The sequence below is a fragment of the Cydia strobilella genome, chromosome 24, assembly GCF_947568885.1.
Source record: "Cydia strobilella chromosome 24, ilCydStro3.1, whole genome shotgun sequence".
Classification (NCBI taxonomy): Eukaryota; Metazoa; Arthropoda; class Insecta; order Lepidoptera; family Tortricidae; genus Cydia; species Cydia strobilella.
The window spans coordinates 1042013-1058240 of NC_086064.1; the positions used below are offsets into that span (position 1 = coordinate 1042013).

The 16228-nt window shown below is 38.0% G+C and overlaps 2 protein-coding genes across 2 annotated transcripts in view; both read right to left on the reverse strand.

Annotated features, from left to right (window-relative positions):
* LOC134752403 (uncharacterized) overlaps nucleotides 1-4823 on the reverse strand; it is a 51911-nt gene extending 47088 nt beyond the window's left edge. The window contains exons 1-4 of the mRNA XM_063688114.1: nucleotides 4689-4823; nucleotides 3794-3913; nucleotides 2024-2219; nucleotides 428-719 (exon numbers count right to left, since the gene is read on the reverse strand). Of these exons, the coding sequence (XP_063544184.1) occupies nucleotides 428-719; nucleotides 2024-2219; nucleotides 3794-3913; nucleotides 4689-4778 (698 nt within the window). The 5' untranslated portion in view covers nucleotides 4779-4823. The remainder of the gene's footprint in view (nucleotides 1-427; nucleotides 720-2023; nucleotides 2220-3793; nucleotides 3914-4688) is intronic.
* Nucleotides 4824-5183: 360 nt separating this feature from the next.
* On the reverse strand, nucleotides 5184-15666 carry LOC134752404 (uncharacterized). The gene is made up of 11 exons (XM_063688115.1): nucleotides 15519-15666; nucleotides 14170-14747; nucleotides 11741-12382; nucleotides 10422-10609; nucleotides 9641-9771; nucleotides 9038-9185; nucleotides 7903-8068; nucleotides 7074-7234; nucleotides 6130-6283; nucleotides 5713-5859; nucleotides 5184-5399 (listed from the first exon to the last, which is right to left on the reverse strand). Exons 1-11 carry the CDS (start codon nucleotides 15664-15666, stop codon nucleotides 5184-5186), a joined length of 2679 nt encoding a protein of 892 aa, XP_063544185.1.
* Between the last annotated feature and the right edge of the window lie 562 nt (nucleotides 15667-16228).

A 16228-nucleotide genomic window follows, 5' to 3' on the forward strand; every position in this document is an offset into this window, starting at 1 on the left:
AGCTCACCGGTTCAGTAACAGCCTATTCACTCTTGTTTTAAAGAGACCGAGGTCATATTGATCAGGGAATACAGATGGCGGGAGCGCATTCCATTCCTTAGCCGTCCGTACCAAAAAGGAGGAGGCAAAACGTTTCGTCCGAACGAATGGAATGTGGACCACGAACGGGTGCATACGCTCCCCGCGCCTGGATGTCCGATGATGGAAAGGGGAAGGTGGGATCAGGTCGTGCAGTTCCTGTGCGCACTTCCCGAAATGTAGTACTATAGTAGTTATAGACATGAAACCGAGCGACCAGGGGTTAGAGAAAGACATATTCATGTATTGACAAGTTAATGTATGGCAGCATAATCCTTTTTCTCTTTCACTCTTAATGGGGGTAGGAGATAGATAGAGATCGAGAAAGGCTACATAAATTGTAACTCACCTGAACTCTTGCTCACCACAGCATTCCGCAAAACCCAAAGAGGCATAATACAGCACACGAACGTAACTCGTGATCCCGTTACACTTCTCCAAATATCTCCTAAATTCCCCCAATGCTGGTCCCTTTTCGCTAGGTATCCCACACGCCATGGCCAAGCCGAAACATTCGGACACATTTGAGGGATCTGTGTCTAATTTTGCCACGATTTTTGATAGTACTGTGGGTATGTATTTGGTTTTTGATATCATTTTGATTATTTTGAATAATGCATTTCGGGTTTCGTGGTGGGGATCTAAAAAAATGGGTAATATTTAATGAGTTGTTAATTAAAATATGTGACGTTTTCAATCAAAAGGTACATTGTTGCTGACCATAAGGACGAAAATTGCTTGTATCTTTATACGAATAACCTGTCAGAGCGTCCTTATGGCAAGCGACAATGTGGTACCTTTTGCTTGAAAACGACACATATAGTACTTTTTTAAGAAGATTGTGGATGAGTGACCACTGCTTCTCCATACAAACGTAGTCCCCATTTTCCTCCCTGGATATTGACATTATGGAAAAGAGGAAATTCGAAACGAGTGGCGATAAATTAAAACACGACCGCAGGGAGTGTTTTAAATCGACACGAGTTGCGAATTACCTATTCGCACATGTATCGTACAACGTTTTACAGTACATATGGCCCTTTAAACTTTCGACATATGCACGAAAAGTGCTCTCTACGCGCTAGTGCGAGAAAGTAGCACCATATGTACTATAAAAATATTTTCTAAACTTAATGATTAATTTATCAAGACCTACGTCTGGAGCACAGGGCGGCCACGCTATACATCAAAAATCGCTGGCGTTTCTATGTGTGAACGGCACGTCTGTACACGCGTCATAGTGTAAGTTGCTTAAACACAGTATTGAGCGGCGGCAAACGGCCGTCAATCTGCTGTCGCGGGGCGAGGGCATTCGAGTCGGGGCGGGGCGGGGCGTGGCCGCTCTGTATTGATAATACTATTACTTATTCTGTGGTCTAAAGTATAGCGTTATATGGTAGCGATAGCATACTCGTATCTAAGGATACTTGATATGCCCAAAGATAGATATAACTCCGTAATAGATGGATACAGTCTAAGGAAAAAACGTGCCTCGAAAATCAAGAAAATTTGATTCTCGTTCAGAGGGCGCTACTAGTTTTGGCCTACAGTCGTATAGATGGCGTTGACGGTTTCGTTTGTTATTTAACAATTTTAACGCATATCAGTGAAAGAACATGGGTCAAAATCATAAAAATAATTAATGCAAATAAAAAAAATCATTTATCTATATTTAAATACATTCTATCGTATTTTTATTAATCTTCATTTTTAGTTTTAAAGTGTGTCGACAGATGGCAGTGAATTTACTGGGGTTACAAAATTTACTATGACAGTACCGCTCTAGTATAAGTTACTCTATGATATGCCTTAATACATAAGAAACTTAATTTAAGTTATTGAGGGCTGCAAATAACTGGTAAAATTGTAGGTGTTGAGGTTAGGTGAGCGAATGAGGTGAAATGAGGTAATGAGGTGAGTTGTTGAGGTAATACATATTACAAACCTTCATAATACGTTTCAAAGCTCTTCCACTCGACTTGTATGGTTCCATACAACTCCAACAACCCTTGCAGAGTTCTAAGCAAGCCGTCAAAGACGTTTTTACGACGATTCTCCATACACGTTCTGATGAGGTGATGGGTGATGATGTTCAGGTCTCCGCTGGTGATGTCTTCTTTCCAGTATAATATGGTGTCGAGCTGAAAGAAATTTTACTAATTTTACTTTTTTTAAGAGGAAAGGTAAGGCCCCTTCTTAGTACAAACGTAGTTCCCATTTTCCTCTGGATGTTAACATTATGGAAAATATTTTTACATAATTCGATGTATATTAATCATAGCTATGCCCCTACGTTTGTTTTATTTTTATTTTTTTTATTATTGTAAAAATTTGGTGCGAAAAACTTTTAAATGCTCGATTTCATACAAACTTTTAAATGCTCCTAAAACTTGTAAAAATTAAAAATTCAAAAAAAAAAAACAAACGTAGGGGTATAGCTGTAGTTGTTATACAACAAATGTGTCGTTTTCAAGTAAAAGGTACCACATTGTCGCTTGCCAATAAGAACGCTCTAACAGGTTATTCGTATAAAGATGGAATCAAATTTCGTCCTCATTGTAAGCGACAATGTGGTAGCTTTTGCTTGAAAACGTCACAAATTGTGTCAATTTTTTTTCAATTATGTTAATATCCAAAGAGGAAAATGTATCGTTTTCAAGCAAAAGGTACCACATTGTCGCTTGCCATAAGGACGCTCTGGCAGGTTTTTCGTATAAAGATACAAGCAATTTTCGTCTTTATGGTAAGCGACAATGTGGTACCTTTTTATTGACAACGTCACAAATGAAAAGTTTGCGTTTGCGTGCGTGCGTTTGTATGAAAAGGCAGATTTCGCGCGGATCCTCCACTTTCGTTTTAAGTGAATGACCATAACATGAAACATATCTCTGTCTACAGTTGATATTGAGAAGCGAAGAGATATTTATGGCAAAGAGGTGAAAAGATTAAGAAAAATATGTGTAAAAGTTTGACAGCGGAACCAGATGGCCCTATTCGGCGCCTTATATTTGTGGAAACTGAATTGTCAAACGTCAACAACCAGAGTTAATGTACGGCGCCGTAAAGCGCCATCTACACCAGCTGGGAAATGGGGTTGGGTCAAAGTATTTAGCAGATGTCGCCAGCATAACTTGCCCTGTCAATCCCTAGAATGTGTAATTTTTTTTGTTTTTTTAATGAAATTTTATGGCCTGGATGCCCTTTAAGCCAAATCTCATAGAAAAAGGGGCAAGCTATGATGGCGCCATCTCTGCAAACCTTTGACAGTTGCCAACTCCATTCGAGCAAAGATAGATATAACTCCGTAATAGATGGATACAGTCTAAGGAAAAAATGTGCCTCGAAAATCAAGAAAATTTGATTCTCGTTCAGAGGGCGCTACTAGTTTTGGCCTACAGTCGTATAGATGGCCTTGACGGTTTCGTTTGTTATTTAACAATTTTAACGCATATCAGTGAAAGAACATGGGTCAAAATCATACAAATAATTAATGCAAACAAAAAAAATCATTTATCTATATTTAAATACATTCTATCGTATTTTTATAAATCTTCATTTTTAGTTTTAAAGTGTGTCGACAGATGGCAGTGAATTTACTGGGGTTACAAAATTTACTATGACAGTAACGCTCTAGTATCAGTTACTCTATGATTCGAGACATACCTTTTTTGCGCGAGAAAATAGCAATAAAAGTGAATAAATAAAAGATACTTACAACATCCAAATGCAATCCGTTCATACACTTCCCCTCATCAATAGAGGCGAGCACGGCGAGCAAACCAGGGAGCAAAACACTAGCTTGCGGCTTCAATTCCTCTTTACAGTTGCAGATCACCTGGGGAGGACATTTAAGTTTGAACATTCAGGAGTCAGTAATGTTTTGATGTTTTCGTTTATTTCTAATTATTGTACATTTATTTCAAGATTTCGAAGGAGGTTCTCAATTTGTCAAAATCAGTTTTTAGAGTTCCGTACCCAAAGGGTAAAAACGGGACCCTATTACTAAGACTCCGCTGTCTGTCTGTCTGTCCGTCTGTCACCAGGCTGTATCCCATGAACCGTGATAGCTAGATAGTTGAAATTTTCACAGATGCTGTATTTCTGTTGGCGCTATAACAAATACTAAAAGCAAAATAAAACAAATAAATAAATAAAAAAATATTTTGTGGGACTCTTTTGCCGTTTTTTGCGTAATGGTACGGAACCCTTCGTGCGAGAGTCCGACTCGCACTTGGCCGGGTTTTTTCATTAATAGTCAACAGAAGGATCATTTTGACTGTACCGGAGCTAAAAGCCACTTGAGATTGGTCGCAATTTCTTTCAATATAGTATACATATACAGTTGGTTCTGTACTTAGTAGATATAACGCATAAAAAGTACTTACTTATAATTGAGAGCGCACTATTCGCCAACAAACTGTTTACAGTTTAACGAAACTTTTGTATACCTAGACATAAGTATATTTTTTTAAATAAATAAATTTAAAATTAATAAACACGCCAGAATACGCCAGCGTCGACACGCCAGCCGCGTGGCGTAGTAACGCCGTGAGCGTGCCGGCACAAGGGTGAGAGTTCAGTGGGGTTTCCACGAGAGATATATCTTGTACCTGAGCTAGTAGCCACTTAAGATTCTTTCCCGATGTCCCGCCTTTCAATAAACACGCCAGAATACGCCATAGTGACGCCAGCGTGGACATGCCAGCCGCGTGGCGTAGTAACGCCGTGAGCGTGCCGGCACAAGGGTGAGAGTTCAGTGAGTTTCCATGAGAGAAATATCTTGTACCTGAGCTAGTAACCACTTGAGATTCATTCCCGATGTCCCGCCTTTCAATAAACACGCCAGAATACGCCATAGTGACGCCAGCGTGGACACGCCAGCCGCGTGGCGTAGTAACGCCGTGAGCGTGCCGGCACAAGGGTGAGAGTTCAGTGAGTTTCCATGAGAGAAATATCTTGTACCTGAGCTAGTAGCCACTTAAGATTCTTTCCCGATGTCCCGCCTTTCAATAAACACGCCAGAATACGCCATAGTGACGCCAGCGTGGACACGCCAGCCGCGTGGCGTAGTACCGCCGTGAGCGTGCCGGCACAAGGGTGAGAGTTCAGTGAGTTTCCATGAGAGAAATATCTTGTACCTGAGCTAGTAGCCACTTAAGATTCTTTCCCGATGTCCCGCCTTTCAATAAACACGCCAGAATACGCCATAGTGACGCCAGCGTGGACACCCCAGCCGCGTGGCGTAGTAACGCCGTGAGCGTGCCGGCACAGGGGTGAGAGTTCAGTGGCGTCTCTACGAGGGATATGTCTTGTACCTCCATCTGTCAAATTAATGTTTTTTTTAATGGCTATGTGTAATAAAATTATAAACGATAATCGCGCTCCAAAGTGGCAAAAATGTAAACTTTCAATAAGATAACCAGGAGGTATTTGCTGCATATTAGTCTCAGTTGCTCAGTTGATATCGCGGAGTTTCAAGTCGCCCGAGTCTGAAGTTTTCCATTTCTCGTTTATTTTCTAAACATTGTACTTTTCTTATGGCGCAGGTGTAGAGTTTTTCACCTGTGTTACTGAGTTTTTAAGCCTGATCCAAATAGGAATGTAGATTTGATTAAAATACTCTATAGTACATACTTGTTCTTCCACACTGGAGTGTAGATCGAACAGCATGGGGTCCTCGGAGAGAGTGCGAAGGAAGATGCGCGAGCGCTGCGTGTGCGAGGGGGACAGAGTGCTGGGCTCGAGCGGAACCGCCACGGGAAATAATTTGGTGCGCTGCGTCTGAAAAAAGAAGACAACATAAATATCAAAATGATGCCATTTTGATTGACGTTTTATTTTCTTGCGAATCATTAAACGATTTCTCGAAATGTTCATTAAAACAATATTAAAATAAAACACGTAAAGTAGTGCAAAATACAGCCAAGCCATATTCATAGTTGTAGCAACCAAATTGACCGCTGAAGCAGATGGCGATGTACGGACGCCATATGTTTTGTGGTGGTGTCATATATTCCTCTAAACCTAAAGTATTTATTTGGCCATACTAACCCAGCTAGCGCGTATAGGCAGCACATATTCTTCCTTCTCATCGACAATTCTCTGTAACGCGCCTGTACTGAGCAGCTGTTCGTACGGAGGCGCCGCCGGCCGCCGCCGACAGATGGCAGCACACATCACGTTGTATATCAGGCATTGGAGCTTTCTGCGCAGAAAACACAAAAAATAATTAGTATAAAATATAATTTTTCATACAAACCTTCGTCGCCAAGTCAAATAAACAAATAGGTCGACATTTTCATATTTCGCAGATGTAGAGTTTCTCACCTATGTTTTTTTTTTCAGAATGCGTATAACGTACCAGGATGCAATTTTATTAGTCGCACTGTATAGGGACGACATATTAAATATGTATACATATACATAGACCACATGGTCTACGACTCAAATAACTATTGTTTTTTGTAGTTTTCATTTAGGCAGTCTTCTCATTGGATGCGGATCTGCACGCTGCTCCACAGTGCAAGCGGGACATCGCTCTGTACGTGCATGGCGCTGTCTCACTCACACACCTGAGCGGCTGCGGATTCGCATCAGTGACAACCGCGTTATTGGCTGTGCTGTAAAACATTCATTTTTTTACCTGTACAATGCGTAGAGCTGATCATCTGCCAAATTAGAACAGTGTAAACGCTCTTTGAGCTGATGGCACAGTTTGCATGTTTCCCTCACAAGGTGCTTTAGTGGTCGCACTGTATAAAACTGATGCTGGCGATTCTAAAGACGACTTGGGTAGCTGTAGTTCTAGCTTTAGTGGACGCACTGTATAATGACGATTATAACCATCGACATTTTCATACGTCGCAGGTGTAGGGTTTCTCAACTATGTTATTAACTATTTTCAGAAATCGCAACAGACGTCAAGGTGCTATTTCGGCAGTTGCGCTGTATAGGAACGATAAATTAAATATATATAGTTTCTGACATCTATTTACCTGTACATAGGGAAAAGTTGATCATCTGGCAAGGGGCAGTGTAAATTATCTCTGAGCCGATGGCACCATATGCATGTTTCCCTCACAAGGTGCCAGGGTGTAGCATCAGTGGTCGCACTGTATAAAACTGACGCTGGCGATTCTAAAGACGATGTTGGTAGCTGGAAACGTACATTTACGTAATTATTTAATACAAAATTAACATTATTTTTATTTTTAACGTATAAAGCTATTGGGTTCCGAAAAACAGAACTAAAACACTAATTTCCTATCAGATATCAATTTATTTGTTATTGAAGAAAATATATGGCATTTAAGAGGGTTAATTTTCAAATAAAAGAAGGGTTTTAAAACTCGTTATACAGGTTGGCTAAAAATAAGTGCATTCCCATTGCCAGGGAGGTTTTGGGGATTATACTGAGCAACTTTTACTATGGGACCAACCACGAAATCTCGAAAAAAAAATAACCCTCCCATAGAAAATGGACCAGCCAAAATGTATGAAACAGCCAAATATTTTTTCGCGATTTCGTGGTTGGTCCCATAGTAAAAGTTGCTTAATATAATCCCAAAATCTCCCTGGCAACGGGAATGCACTTATTTTTTAGCCACCCTGTAAATCTGATGTTGTTTGTAGTAGTAATAATCACTTTATTGTACACAACAATTTTAAGAAACAGGTACAAAGGCGAACTTATCCCTGTAAGCGATCACTTCTAGATAACCTTCAAGTAGATGAATGGAAAACTAGTAAAGGATTATGAAATTCTCTTTATAATTATGTTTGCCAAGTAAGCTCAACTGGAGTCTAAACCGTTATTAAACTTACCTTTTCGAAAGCGACCAGCAACAAATGCAGACTGATCAAGTGATTCTCCCAGCGTTTCCTGTAGCTGGGATGCGCCGGGTCACCTCTAGGTCCCTTCCTCAGGTTACCTACGATCCGATCTAGCACTGACGCTAGGAATCTCTCACATATGTCAGTCGACGAGTGTCTGGTAAAAAAAAGTTTGTGTTAGTCAGAGAGGTATGGAGCGCAGCACATCCCATCCGGAACACCACGCTGCGCTCTAAAACTCAAATAATAGATGTAGCTCGGAAAGCGGCCAAGTTAAAGTGGGACTGGGCTGGTCATGTCTGCCGCATGCCGAATGACATGTGGGCCAAAATAACCACAGAGTGGGTGCCCCATGAGTCAAACCGGGGATCCGGCAGACCTCGTCGGCGATGGCGGGATAACTTGGACTCCTTTTTGAGCGACTGGCCAGATGTAGCTAAAAACCGGGAGGAGTGGAAGAAGAGGGGGGAGGCCTTTGCCCAGCAGTGGGGCACAATAGCCTCGTAATAATAGTTTGTCACAGTTCTAGAATGATTTGTCTAAAATCCCAAGTTATTTACCTTAACTATGGAACTAAAACGAGCGAGACACCGTAATTCATGTTGTTACACCCCACCGGGATCCATGTAAAAGTGAAACTTTTCATAATTGTAACATCCATGTACCAATTGCAAAAGTGCAGTCAACCAATTGGATTCCTAGGCCACTATAGAACCTTGTCTCTGTACTAGATACATGACATACAACAATTAATAAAGCGCTGTCGTCGTAGAAGATTAACAAATTGATTCATTATGATATGGTTCTATAGTGGCCTAGGAATCAAATTGGTTGACTGTACAGTCGCCATCAGATATATCGGAGCGGCCGAGGCGCTCACAAATATCTGAACACGGCTCTGTTGTCAAGGCGTTAGAGTGCGTGTTCAGATATTTTTGAGCACCTTGGCCGCTCCGATATATCTGATGGCGACTGTACATAAGCACTTTATGAACTTACTCAGTCACGCACTCATTTACGCACACACACTTACCCGAGCATAATATAAAGAGTATTAAGACTCGAGCAAGAATGACTCCAATTTTGAGTCATGAGCGTAGCGAGAGTTCCAAGGATATTATCTTACCTCAGCAATGGAACTAAAACGCGCTCGCAGGCCCTTTCGCCTTGACATTTCTGGAACAGTGTTCCACACAAGTCCACGTTGTTCCGTTTAGCTGACGACGCTATGCAGGACTCTAAAGCCGTGTCCCACCAGCCTGTGCTTGTGTCATCTGAAAATGTTCCACGGTTAATACAAAACAGTATTTTATTTTATACAATGCTGAGTGGCCTAAGTAAGGAACGACATTAAAAAGCTTGTTATATCAGTGATTGATACAATACTTTTCCTATGAGTAACACCTGTTAAGATTTAATGCTGTAGTGGTATTAAAAACCGGCCAACTGCAAGTCGGACTCGCGCACGAAGGGTTCCGTACCATTACGGAAAAAACAGCAAAAAAATCACGTTTGTTGTATGGGAGCCCCATTTAAATATTTATATTATTCTGTTTTTAGTATTTGTTGTTATAGCGGCAACAGAAATACATCATCTGTGAAAATTTCAACTGTCTAGCTATCACGGTTCATGAGATACAGCCTGCTGACAGACAGACGGACAGCGGAGTCTTAGTAATAGGATCCCGTTTTTACCCTTTGGGTACGGAACACTAAAAAGCGGACTTACTGCCTGCAAGCGCGGCGATAGTCGGCAGCAAAGCGTCAGGCCGCATTGCAGCCGCCTCGAGCAGCGCGGGGCGCAGCTCCCTCAACCGGGCCGGAAATAATGAGGACACTGAGCCCTTTACTTCCGGTAACCTGCAACCACACAAATATCCCTTTATGTCCCAATTTCTCTTGGCAACTAACTTATTTAATTAGACGCTTTATTCAATGAGAAGTTATCATACGTAAATCAAAACATAAATTTTAATTGTAATAATTGTAATTTTAATTATTATTGAATTTAATTATTGAATATTTAACTTAATTATTTAATTTGAATTGTATTGTGTTGAGTTTTAATTATTTGTTGCATTTTCTAGTCAAAAATGATGATAATTTGTTGTGATATGTTAAATTATAAGGCTCATCCGATGTGTCCTAGGCCTAAGTTAGCTCCTAGTCATTAGTTAATTTGCATGTTAATTTGTTTTGTAAATGTTTGTGTACCCAATAAATCATTTTTCATTTTTTTTTTTGTAATTGCACTAACATTATTTTTATTAGCTATGTAAGTTACTAACACATATGGGTGTATTAGACCTGAAATAAATGACAATTTAATTTAATTTTTAATTTATTTAATGAAATTCATAATTCTAAATACAATTACAATGTGAACTGTCTTGCTATCACGGTTCATGAGATACAGCCTGGTGACAGAAAGACAGACGGACGGACAGCGGAGTCTTAGTAACAGGGTCCCGTTTTTACCCTTTGAGTACGGAACCCCTAAAAATACTAACTTGAATGCCTCCTCCGGTAAGAAACATAAAAGCTTTGTCCGTTGATCGAACGACGCATTTTGCGAGCACACGACCCGTGTCGCCCATTGTAGTGGGTTCGAATCCGGCCCCGGTCCGAGGCACTGTAGGTTGGCTAGGAGACAGTGCTTCTGGACGAAGGTCGCGTGTATCTCGTACGTCGGCCAGAGCTGAAAGAAAATGTGCAGTACAATTATTGTAATAAAAACATACACACATTTACGTTGTACATTTATTGAAGTGTATTTGTTTCATGAAATAAAACTATGAAAATGGATTATATCGCGTATATTGAATTTATAATACATCCCCATCATACATCAATATTATTAATGTATTTGTTTCATTAAATTATTTAAACATCAGTTCAACAACTTATAAAACAAATTGTAATACAGGGTGGCTAAAAAATAAGAGAATTACCGTTGCCAGGGAGGTTTTGGCTTTATACTGAGCAACTTTTACTATAGGACCAACCACGAAATCGCGAAAAAAAAAATACCCTTCCATGGAAAATGGACCAGCCATAATGTATGAAATCACCAAAAAAAAATTCTCGATTTTGTGGTTGGTCCCATAGTAAAAGTTGCTCAGTATAATCCCAAAACCTCCCTGGCAACGGTAATGCACTTATTTTTTAGCCACAGAGTATACAAATTGTATATAACATAATTATCAGACATTCTATAATCAGTTAAAAAAATGGTTGACTACAAATGCTTTTTATGACATGTCAGAATATAATAATAACGATTTAATCTTAATTTAATTTTATAATTTTGTATTTTTAATAATTATTGGATAAGAGTTTTGAATGATTCACGGTTAGTTTCACTAGACTTATATTGACCGGGATATAGACCGTGATTACCTTTTGTATTATTTGTGAGCTCCCGATATTTCGACGCAGTTACATGCATCATGTTCACGGGTGACTGAAGATAGCGGGTGGGTGTCAAAGTTGTGTAGACAGCGCTCTGTCTACCCTCATTCTTGCGCGTCGGCTGCGTTCACTTTCAACGTCAACGGTCGCATTCACACTTGTTGGTCCGATGACACATGATGCATGTAACTGCGTCGAAATATCGGGAGCTCACAAATAATACAAAAGGTAATCACGGTCTATATCCCGGTCAATATAAGGTCTAATTATTGGATATTTAAAATGTGTTGATTATTTTTATATTGTTTTATTTTATTTTAATTAATGATTATTTGAATGAATTGAATATATTATGTAAATTAAATTATGACGTGTAATATGAAATATTATTATAAATAAATGATTATGAGTATCTTACCTTATTCACCAATTCCAGGACATTTTCAAATCGTTCCTTGAAACATTTCTTCACAGTCATCCTTACTATATCATTCAAAATAACGCTACATTCCTTTATTCCATCTTGCAACAAAATAAAAGGTTTCTCAGTAAACACTTCAAAACATCCTTCAATGAAAAATGCCCCAAACGAAATGCCATTTTTAGGCTTCTCCCCTTTCAAAATCTTCTCGACATCTTCTGTTGTCAAAAACTTCAAACTGACTGTCAGCATGTCAGTGAAATATGACATTTCTTCGTAGAAATATTCTTCTAATCTGCCAGACGCGTATAATTTCATCAAATATTTTGGCCATTTTGACATTTGCTCTTTGACATCTGGTAAAATGAGTTCAGACATGTCAAATATGTTTGACATTATGTTGAAAGCTTGTATGTATAAGTGATGTTCGGTTGTGAATAGTTCATGCTCTATGGATTCGGTTATTTTTTTAATCGGCAGCATATTTAACCAGGTTTGAATGCTGGCGATTATTGTCTTTGGTGTGTTTTTCCAGTGTTTTTTCAAAGATGTAAAACATAATTTGATGTTTTTATGGAATTCTTTCAATAATGTTGGTGTGAAGTTTGTGATTATGTCTGATATTAATTGTATTGTTTCCTGAAAAAAAAACAATCTTAAAACAATTTGACGTCATCGGACGCGAGCAGACGAATCGCCGTCGCCCATGGACACCTGCAATACCAGAGGGGTTGTAAATGAGTTGCCGGCTTTTAAGATGGGAGTACGCTCTTTTCTTGAAGGTCGTATCGGTCCGGTAATACCGCAGGCGACAGTTCATTCCACAGTTTAGCTGTGCTAGGCAGGAAGTTTCTGGAGAAACGCACAGTTGAGGACTGCCAACCATACAAGTAACGTTACGACTTACGATGTATATTTCTTTTTGAAGGGGTCCCTTTGTTTGACATAATTATTGAAAGTCAAATAATTGAAAGTAATGTAATGATTGTCAGATTATCATTAGTCATAATTCTGAAACCGTTAACTTTTCAGACTATCGTAAAGATAGGTTAGGTTAGGTTAGGTTAGGTTTGTTTTCCCCTTCCAATGCTGTCACCTTGCCGTGGTGAAGGGGCTTGCGTGCTCCAATGACCCTCAGGGCTAGTAGTGGCGGGCGGCGCCGGCGTGGTCACGGTTGCGTACTTAAGAGAACCCGTGGCTACGCCCATTGGCGGCGCGCAGGCATACCGTTGGTTTTTTAGTAAATAAAAAAAGACTGTTATATTTATAGAGGAGCGGGGCATCCTGATACAGGTTCATTCACCTAAAAGGAAGTCCCAACCACTGATGGCAATTTGTAGACTAAGCTTACAAGGAAATAAAACAATTTTCATTTTCATTTCATTTTCATTTCATTTCATTTTCATTTCATTTTCATTTCATTTTCATTTCATTTTCATTTCATTTTCATTTCATTTTCATTTCATTTTCATTTCATTTTCATTTCATTTTCATTTCATTCTCATTTCATTCTCATTTCATTCTCATTTCATTCTCATTTCATTCTCATTTCATTCTCATTTCATTCTCATTTCATTCTCATTTCATTCTCATTTCATTCTCATTTCATTCTCATTTCATTCTCATTTCATTCTCATTTCATTCTCATTTCATTTTCATTTCATTTTCATTTCATTTTCATTTCATTTTCATTTCATTTTCATTTCATTTTCATTTCATTTTCATTTCATTTTCATTTCATTTTCATTTCATTTTCATTTCATTTTCATTTCATTTTCATTTCATTTTCATTTCATTTTCATTTCATTTTCATTTCATTTTCATTTCATTTTCATTTCATTTTCATTTCATTTTCATTTCATTTCATTTTCATTTCATTTTCATTTCATTTTCATTTCATTTTCATTTCATTTTCATTTCATTTTCATTTCATTTCATTTCATTTCATTTTCATTTCATTTTCATTTCATTTTCATTTCATTTTCATTTCATTTTCATTTCATTTTCATTTCATTTTCATTTCATTTTCATTTCATTTTCATTTCATTTTCATTTCATTTTCATTTCATTTTCATTTCATTTTCATTTCATTTTCATTTCATTTCATTTTCATTTCATTTTCATTTCATTTTCATTTCATTTTCATTTCATTTTCATTTCATTTTCATTTCATTTTCATTTCATTTAGTGGGTAGTGGCGCCTTTTGCCGAGTCCCACATAACCCGCACTTTCTCCCCCGAGGGTCGTGGGTGTGCATAAAGCATTTTTCCAACGAAAAAAAAAGGTTAGGTTTGTTTTATGGCAATCCTGAAAAGTTACGCGTTTCTGAGAAAAACCAAATTATGACTAACGAAAATGTGGACAAACAATACATTATGACTTAAAACTATATGGGAAACAATAGAGACCCTTGTTTTGAACTCACCATATATTTCAGCTCCAAAATGCCTTCGGAATATTCCTCTAAAAATTTCAAGATCACCTCCATTTTGAAGACGTCGTTTTTATCTATAGTCAATCTCAGCAAACAATTCAATAAAACACAATCCTCCCTTCCTAAAATCTTCCTTGATATGTCACTGTCAAAATCGAACTCGCTCTTCATAACTGCCAATACATATAGCGTTTTGACATTGACATCATATTTACTAATGTCAAAAACAACATTTGCCAATTCATCCAATTTGACATCTCGTAAATTCTTGACAAATTCAATCGTCACTTTCACAGTGTGTTTATAAATTTTGACATCGGATAAATTGCTTTTCAATATATTATCCAAAACGTTAAATATAGTTTTTCTGACAGTTTCTTCATCGAAAAGTTGTTTTTTGTCTACGAACGCTTTTGACGCGATTGTGAATATTGTTTTGGTGTCGCTTTCGTAAGTTTTCGCTATAAGTGTGATAAGTTCGGGCAGCATGGTTTTGCTTAGAGCATGGTTGTTCTCTAGCGACGTTAGAATGGTATCTGCGATGTCGAGACCGGCACGTTTTGTCGTGGCTAAAACAAAGTTTTTAAAATGTGAGTTCTCTTCTGCCTTGCTACCGGCATTTTTGCGGTGGCATGGGAGCCTGGGATCCGCTTTGACAACTAATCCCAAGAATTGACGTAGGCACTAGTTTTTACGAAACATCAAACATTTATTCAGCAAATAGGCCACAGTGGCACTTTTACATGTCAATTTTTACAAGCAATAAAATTAACCAAAAATTACAAATATGGAATCATCGAAGTTAAAATGTTGTGAGATATACTAACATTTAATAATTTCACGGTTTAGACACTTGTTTTATTCACTCGCGCGACATGTTTCAGAGAGCCTAGGTCTCCTTTCTCAAGCACTAATAGGTCGAGTAGCGTTCACGACGAACGTGTATTGCGTACTGCCGCGCGCCGAATAAGCCGAACACTATTAGTGCTTGAGAAATGAGACCTATGCCCTCCGAAACATGTCGCGCGAGTGACTAAAACAAGTGAGTCTAAATCATGAAATTAATTAATATGGAATAAAATATTAGATACTTTGTCAGAGATGTATCCAAAGGGACTGCCATCTGACCTTCCAACCCAGAGGGGAAACTATATTCTGTTTTTTTATTCCGTAGACTAAAATGACATTTCATGTGGTACTAAGAAATGTCATGTCTTACACATGAAACGTCATTTTAGTCTACGGAATAAAAAAACCGACCTTAGGCCTTATTGGGATTAGTCCGCGGTTTCCTCACGATGCTTATGGAAATGAAAATAAAAAAATATATGAAAATTTACATTGAGAACTAGCCAACATGACGCTCGTACGCTCTGCTACCCTCCGCAACACATCGGGCTCCTCACATAATGCAGATAACGCCGTGGCCAGCAGTTTGCGTGCCCCGCACGATTTGCTGCTGTACTGGAAATTATGGAAAAGTGACATTTATTTAAAGATGATTTATTTGTCTAACTTTAAACTATAAGTAATATTATTTATCAAAAACACATTAAAACTAACATACAATTAGGGGTCATACATTAATTACATCACTGTCTCTGTCTATCTAACATCTCTGTCACTCTTGCATATTCGAGCGACAAAGAGGCAGATAGTGAAATTTCGGATTCTCGTTTCCCGGCAGGTCCTCTGTAAACAAACCGCCTTGATGCATCAATGTCATATTTTATTATTTCATTTCATTTATTCATATACAATAATACATTGTGAATGTTTATATTATTATTTATTATTTATTTTATTTATTTATTTATTATTAAAAATGGGAAATACATATAAAACTTAAAAAACTAAAAATAAATATGTATTTCCCATTTTTAATAATAAATAAATGTTTATATTATTAAATAAAACATGCAATATTTACAAATAATTTACAATTAAATAATTTCATTTACAATTATACAAAATGTCAAAATAATACAATATGTCAAAGATAAATAGGTAGCCAATAGTCGAATTAAAAGTCAAATAATAAAAGTTAAAA

Excerpts from the sequence above, each read along its gene's own strand:
- LOC134752404 (XM_063688115.1), bottom strand. The coding sequence starts at position 15,666 with ATGTCACTTTTCCATAATTTCCAGTACAGCAGCAAATCGTGCGGGGCA. Across the intron at positions 5,860-6,129 it reads TGCCTATACGCGCTAGCTGG|ACGCAGCGCACCAAATTATT; the intron begins GTTAGTATGGCC and ends TTCTTTTTTCAG. Across the intron at positions 5,400-5,712 it reads ACTCCAGTGTGGAAGAACAA|ATGGAGGTACAAGACATATC; the intron begins GTATGTACTATA and ends TTAATTTGACAG.